The sequence below is a fragment of the Erpetoichthys calabaricus genome, chromosome 6 (genome assembly GCF_900747795.2).
Source record: "Erpetoichthys calabaricus chromosome 6, fErpCal1.3, whole genome shotgun sequence".
Lineage (NCBI taxonomy): Eukaryota > Metazoa > Chordata > Cladistia > Polypteriformes > Polypteridae > Erpetoichthys > Erpetoichthys calabaricus.
The window spans coordinates 212,736,509-212,744,500 of record NC_041399.2 but is presented as its reverse complement, the minus strand read 5'-3'; the positions used below and the strand labels follow the sequence as shown (position 1 = coordinate 212,744,500).

Genomic DNA, 7,992 nt, shown 5'->3' with positions numbered 1-7,992 from the left:
GTCTGACGTTTTCGCATCGAGCTCGGTAAAGATAGCGGTTTCCGTGGAAACGGCCACCTCGGACATTCAATAAAAAATAAAAGTCGTTGCCACCCAAATGATAAAGACTAGTGGCTAATCTATCGATACTTTTATTTTTGTACTCATTGTCCACATCCATTTATTTTTCCATTATAGCACAGGCAACAGCAGCCCTCGGTGTCAGTCAGATGCTTGTCAAAATGTCCGAAGAAAGCCGGAGATCCGAAGATTACGAGCCGGGTCCCGGAGCGGCTTACACTTTATTTGTGGTCATGGAGGAACTACTGGATAAATTAAAGCTTCTCAACTACGAGGAGGAGGTGCTCCGGAGAAACAACGTGAAGAGCCTGTCGAGGTGAGCGAGCAAATATGCGGTCGGGTGTCGGCAGCAAGTGATGGGAGATTCGCGAGCGATTCCTTCTTTTTTGATTTATTTCATTGAGTCATGTGAACCGATTCGTGACCAAAGAATTGACAGATTAAGTGGAGCGCTTCGGGAGGACTAACGCGCATGCGTGTCTTGGGTATTTTTGGTTCGCCGGTAGATATCTAAAGCGCATGCCTCGTCTCTCTTAATTCGTGAAAGACAGGTTCAGTTGTACAATTCACTCATGAGTCTGTCGCGAATCGTATTGTTTTAAATATCGTAACATCTTAAATGTGTTATCGTACTTTGTTATGGAAACAGGACAACAGCATATGAACACATTCAAGAATACACTGCATATCAAAATAAGGTGGATTATGAACTTATATATTTGCGATGCGATCAGAGAAAACGTGCTGTCAGAGCAACAAGAAAAAGGCGATGTGTCGTGTTATAATAGCGATAGCATTATAGGTTATAATTAACGATAGTGAATCATGCGAGCACTGTGAAAAATGAACTAACGGGTTCTTAAATTGAAGTTAAAATAATCGTGTTTGTTGATATTACTAAGATTTTTCTAGTTACATTGACACAATTCTCTTACATGTCACATTAAAACAATTAAATTATGTTGAAACAAACCCATTGCATTATAATCTGTTAAACAGTAGCTTAATCAGCCTCGGAGATTCTTGTCTTTATTCACCTATTTTATGTTAATCTTACACGGCAAGCCAAATGATCATTTAGAGACGCCTTTAAAAACATTTGAAAATAACTTAAATTCATTTAAATATATCCATAAATATTAAAATATTTTTTTCTAAATCATTTCAAGATATCTTTAAATATTTCCAGATATCTTGAACTCATTATAGCTATTTATTAATCATTTGAAAATATCAGTAAATGATTTTAAAATATCTTTGAATGCATCTCAAATTAAGATATCTTAAAAATACCTCCATTATTATTTAATAATAATATTCATTATTAAAAAAAATCAAATCATTTTCCACGTGAATGACTTCAGTTATTCGTTCTTTCTTATAAGATTACTGAATTAAAAATATATTTGTATTTCAATATTCCAATATGCAAACAGTGCAGTCTCACAGTCAAACATCAGCAGTTTTCTACACAGTGGTGTGCTGGTCTGGTAGCATCAATTCAAGAGAAGCCCACCAAATTAACAAGCTAATTAAAGGGGCAGGCTCAGTTAGGGGACACACTCTGGACCCTCTGGAGGTCGCAGTGAAGGAGAGAATGAAAACAAAACAAAACCGAGCGCCAGTTGTGAGTTCTAAACAGCGCTGAACATCCTCTCTCTGACACCAATAATGAGGACTTTCAGCCAATGAACTGCTCAGCATAAGTGGTCCGAGAAACGTGACTGGGGGTCTTTTATAATAACAGCAACATGCCAGTACAGCAATATACCTCTTCACTGGGGCTGTGAGAGCCAAATCAGAAATTTTATTTTTGTTCATTTTAAATCTATTATATAGTGCCTTTCACATCTATCTTTCTATATAATCCTGCCCACTATACCAAAGTATAGTGTATATACCATAGTATAGTATATTCATGGCAAAGGCTGTGAACACTTATGTACATGTGCTTTCTCAATTTTTTTATTTTTAATAAATTTGCAAAAACCTCAAGTAAATTTTTTTCATGATGTCATTATGGGGTGTTGTGTGTAGAATTCTGAGGAAAAAAAATGAATTTAATCCATTTTGGAATAAGGCTGTAACATAACAAAATGTGGAAAAAGTGATCGCTCTGAATACTTTCCGGATGCACTCTATCTATCTATCTATCTATCTATCTATCTATCTATCTATCTATCTATCTATCTATCTATCTATCTATCTATCTATCTATCTATCTATCCATCCATCCATCCATCCATCCATCCATCCATCCATCTAATCCTGCCCACTATACCAAATTCTATCTATCTATCTATCTATCTATCTATCTATCTATCTATCTATCTATCTATCTATCTATCTATCTATCTATCTATCCATCCATCCATCCATCCATCCATCCATCCATCCATCCATCTAATCCTGCCCACTATACCAAATTCTATCTATCTATCTATCTATCTATCTATCTATCTATCTATCTATCTATCTATCTATCTATCTATCTATCTATCTATCTATCTATCTATCTATCTATCTATCTGTCTGTCTGTCTGTCTGTCTGTCTGTCTGTCTGTCTGTCTGTCCATCCTTGCTGCTGACCAGCCCCTCAGCACAATGCTGCCACCACCCTCCTTCACTATTGGACTGGTATTATCACTCAGATGGTCCCTGTTTTCCCCCAGATATTGTATTTAGAATTGTGGCCAAACAGGTCAATCCTGGTTTCATCAGACCAGAGACTCTTTTCTTTTTCTCATAGTCTGAAAGTTCTTTAAGTATCTTTTTAGCAAACCCTAAGGGACCTTCATGTATTGTCTGCCACTCTTCCATAAAGCACAGATAAATGGAGTGTTGCCTTGGTGGTTGTTCTTCTGGACGTTTCTCCCTTCTTCTCACAGGTTTTCTATAGCTCAGTCAGAGTGCCCCCCCTGGTTTTTGGTAGCCTCTCTTACTAAGGCACTTCTCCCCCAATTGTTCAGTCTCACTGGGTGGCCAGCTCTAGAAAATGTCATGGTTCTCCCAAACCTTTTCTCTTTAAGAGTTATGGAAGCCATTGTGCCCTTTGGAGCCTTCAATGCTGCAGGAATTATTTTGTAGCCATTCCCAGATCTGTGTCTCGACACGGTCCTGTCTCTGAGCTCTGCAGGCAATTCCTTTGAACTTATGGTTTGGTTTTTGCTTAGCTGTGGCCCCTCTGTAGACAGATGTGTGTCTTTGCTAATCAATCCATTCAAATGAGTTGATCAGAAGCACAATCCAATGAAGGCATAAAAACATCTCAGTGATGATCCATAGAATGGGATGCACCTCAAGTGTCATAAGAAAAGGTCTGAGTACTTGAGGGACCACCAAGCATACACAGTTTAGAGACCACCTGCATATCTTTAAAGATGTTGGAAGAAAACTGAAGGAAACTTTGCACATAAGAACAGGGGGAAGGTGCAGACTTCACACAGAAACGCTAGAAGCTGAATCCATGAGGGGGCAGGGTCACCATTCCACCTGCTTTACCACCCCATTGTAGATTCCTTACAGATGTCTTTTATTGTGACTATATTCCTCTCTTCTTAGCAGCACATTATCCACCATTGAAGTTAATTGATTCTTGGAAACAGAAATGATGCACATTGTGATTACCTGAACATTTTATGGATGCATATCACCTTAACCCAGCTCCTTTTTTTTTTTCAGGCACTACTTTGCACTTCCCACTAATCCGGGAGAACAATTCTTCATGTTCACCACTATTGCTGCTTGGCTCATCAACAAGACTGGCTGCCATTTTGAACAGCCGCAGGAGTACGATGACCCCAATGCTACTGTCTCAAAGATACTGAAGGAGTTCCGGAACTTTGTAAGTATCATTGGAAAGCATTAACTGGGTCAAACTTCAGCTTCCTTATAAGTCCCATTACGCCGTTACTGTCTCTGTCAAGTCTTAGTGTAACCAGCCCTCTGGTACAGTCACCTGGTTTATTCAGTTTAGTTAAACTCTAGGGGGTGCTCAAAAAAACAAAACACAAGTCACCAAGGATAGCCATAAATCAAACTCAGATTCTGGAGGGCCGCCGGGCAAGCAGGTGATCATTCCAGACACTTTCTTAACTGGTAAGCAGTTAGTGCTCCAACCAATTTGTTATTTAACTGTTAATGAAAGACAATTATTTATTTAGATTAGATTAGATTAGAATTGAATAATTTATTTGTCCCCAAAGAGAAATTAAAAATCTACACAAGTTCACAACCGGATATGGTAGTGTTTTGAACCTCAGAAAATGAAAGGTTTCAGTTTTTGACTTTTAATAAATTTACAAATATTTTTGAAAACACATTTTCACTTTGTCATTAAGGGTTATGGAGTGAAGATTGATAGGAAAAAATTGTAAACATATTCATTTAAAATTAAATCTACAACACATTAATGTGTGCAGACACTGTTTTTGTCTGTCAGTTGCTACATATCTATGTATGTATGTAAAAATTGATTTTCTCATTTTTGATTCACTCAATTTGTGTGTATGTATCAACAGTGCCCTCCCTTCTATCTATCTATCTATCTATCTATCTATCTATCTATCTATCTATCTATCTATCTATCTATCTATCTATCTATCTATCTATCTATCTATCTATCTATCTATCTATCTATCTATTCTTGCTGCTGACCAACCCCTCAACATGATGCTGCCACCACCTTGCTTCACCTTTGCAGTGGTATTATCATTCAGATGATGAGTGGTCCCTGTTTTAGAATTGAGTCCAAACAGGTTTCATCAGACCGGAGACTCTTTTCTTTTTCTCACATCTATCTGTCCTCCGTCATGGACCCCTCTGCTCCACTGTTTAAAATTTCAGATCAAACACATTTTCATTAAACTGCACATTGAAGACTTTCTTTTAAGGGGATTTGCAGACATTTCAGTCACACCACACTTTTTATGCAAGGTCCCCCCATTTCAGGGCATCATAGTGTTTGTGACAATTGGCATCCCAGGTGTTTGTGATCACTCAGGTGGAATTCATTGCTTCATAAGAGACCTCGGCCTGCTGCTACCCTGTGTGAAGTCTGTAGCTGCCATTGTTCAACATGAGGACAAGAGCTGTGCTAATGAAAGTCAAAGAAGACATCATGAGTCTGAAACACAAGAATCAAACCATTGGAGACATCAGTAAGACATTAGGAGGACCCAAATCAACTGTCTGGAATATCATGAAGAGGAAAGAACACACTGGCGGGCTCAGTAATCACAAAGGGACTGGTGGGCCAAGGAAGACCTCCACTGCTGATGACAGAAGAATCCTCACTATGGTCAAGAAAAAGCCCCCCATGCCTTTCTGACAGACCAGAAACAGACATCAGGGAGCCAATGTGGACGTGTCAGAGACAACTATCAGCTGAAGACTTCATGAACAGAAATACAGAGGAGGACACACTGCAAGATGAAGACCACCTAAACAGGATGGCCAGATTACAATTTCTGACAAGGGACTTCAAACAGCCTGCAATTTTCTGGGAAAAGGTCTTGTGGACAAACGAGACAAAGATGAACCTCATCAGAGTGATGGTGAGAGCAAAGTGTAGAGATGAGAAGGATATGCCCAAAAGCCAAAGCAGACCACCTCATCTGTTAAACATGGCAGAGGTGGGGGTCTTACGACTTGGGCATGTATGGCTGCCACAGGTCCTGGCACACTTCTCTTCACTTGTGATGGACCTGCTGACTGCAGTGGCACAGTGAATTCTGAGGGGTATAGAAACATCTGATCTGCTCAAGTTCCAGTAAAGACCTCCAAACTCACTGGATGACACTTCATCAACATCATGATAATGAGCCAAACAGACTGCTGAGACAACACAGGAGTTTATCTAAGAGATAAAATGGAAAATTCTGGAATGGCCAAGCCAGTCACCTGATTTCAGTCCAACTGAGCAGGCCTTCCTTATGCTGAAGAGAAAACTTAAGGAGACAAACCCCCCAAATTAAGCAGGAGCTGAAGATGGCTGCACGAGAGGCCTGGCAGAGCAACACCAGAGAAGACCCTCAGCACCTGCTGATGTCAACGGAATCACAGACTTCTGGAAGTTATTGCATGTGAGGGACATTTGACATTTGAGTGCTAAATATGACAGCCAGTGCTGTGTACCCAACATTATGGTGTCCTGAAATGGGGGGACCACATAGAAAAAGTGCAGAGAAGACCCTCAGCACCTGCTGGTATCTGTTAATGGCAGACTTCAAGCAGTCATTGTATGTGAGGGACATGCAACAAAGTCCTAAATATGATGGCTTTAACAGACCTGCCATTGCTGTGTGCCAAACATTATGGTGTCCTGAAATGGGGGGGACCATATAGATAAAGCGTTCTGTGACGAAATGTCTGCAAATCCCCCCAAATGAAAGTCTGCAATGTGCACTTTAATCATGATGTCTGAATTGTTTGATTTTTTATTTTAAACTATTCAGCAGAGAGGACAATCAAGGAGAAAATGGCTCTTTGTCTCAAACATTATGGACACTTGAGTGGTTCAAGTTCTTGTGGTGCTCAACTGGTTTATTAACTCAGAGGTCTCAGGTCTGTGGCTATTCTCTCTGTATGAGGATGTGAGACCCTGAGAGATGTGTCAGTGGTGATATCTGGGGGCTCACCCCTGGTGTGCTTGTGAAGGGGAGAGTGTAGTGAAGGGTTATCAAGACCACCATGGTGTAATATGAAACCCTCCCAGTTTATAGTAGAAGTCAAGATATCTGCTTCCTCACCTGAGCAGGGGAAATTCTCTTTAGATCAACTGGATGAGCCGCCACTTTTAACTTGAAGGCCCTGAGTTGGTGGCCACCTGGTGTGTGTGAGGAACCTAAGCGATTCCTCATTGGTGACAGCGATGTCCCCATCTCCCAGATGCTCAAGAGGAGTTCCAATGCCAACTCCAAGCCTAGAAGCCTTTGTCTGAAGCTCCAGATTTGAATGAGGAGTCCAGCAGAATCTGACGCGCCTAAGCAGCTGATGCAAATGAGCCGGAGTACAATTGTAAAATGAGGATAAAGCCGATTTGTTTTATTTTTCATACTTTTAGGGTGGAATTGTTGATTTCCCACCTTTAAAACTGAAAACGGGAAGTGGAGAAAATGTGTGCAATGTGTTGGACCGTTTAGCAGAAGAAGCTTTAAAAGCGACTTGCATCAGCTGGAAAAGGTATGTGGTATTGGGGGGCTGGTGGACATTTGAAAAATATCAAACTGTGCCTTGGGGGCATGGTGGTGCAGTAGTACATGTCCTGGATGCTTTTCTGTGTGGTGTTTGCATTTCTCCCCCTTGCCCATGTGAGTTTCCTTCTGGTGTGCCTTGGATTGGTGATGCCAAGGTTTTTCAGTTCACTAACATTTTGATAAAAATGCCATTAATTTAGTTTGTTTGCTGTCAAAGTTGTATTTACTGTTTTTTCATTCAAAAAGAAAATATGTGATTTGGCCATTGGGGGTCCATATCATTGAGTGGAAGTGTATACCCAATGACGCTTCTTTAATTTAATTGAAACACCAGCTAGGACACTGGATATGTCTGGTCCACGGTTCTTCAGGCTGATCCTCCAATTAGTTGTGCCCCCCCCCCCAATCTCACTGGCATTGCACAGGTGGTGAACCAGCTGAGGTTAGGGAAGGCTGCAAGGATCTGTGGTATCCGGGGCTAACGTCTCCAGGCTGGTGGTCAGGTTGTCCTCCTGGCATTGCAAGCAATCTTTACTTCCATCTGGGAGACGCGAGTCATCCCAACTGACTGGAAAACGGGACTTGTCATCCCTACCTGGTAAGGTAAGGGTGAACACCTGGATTGCGGCAACTACAGGGGGATAACACTGCTGTCGGTGTCAGGTGAGGTCCTTGTTAGGGTCGTCCTCAATAGGATCCGTGATCATTTGCTCACCTACCAGCGACCAGAGCAGTC

At 40.9% G+C, this 7,992-nt stretch overlaps 1 protein-coding gene across 1 annotated transcript in view; it reads left to right on the top strand.

The window, feature by feature from the left end:
* Positions 1 to 7,992, top strand: part of LOC114641853 (intraflagellar transport protein 57 homolog) — a 41,800-nt gene continuing 33,808 nt past the window's right edge. The window contains exons 1-3 of the mRNA XM_028790879.2: positions 1 to 376; positions 3,742 to 3,904; positions 7,124 to 7,242. Coding sequence (XP_028646712.2) covers positions 210 to 376; positions 3,742 to 3,904; positions 7,124 to 7,242 — 449 coding nt within the window. The 5' untranslated portion in view covers positions 1 to 209. The remainder of the gene's footprint in view (positions 377 to 3,741; positions 3,905 to 7,123; positions 7,243 to 7,992) is intronic.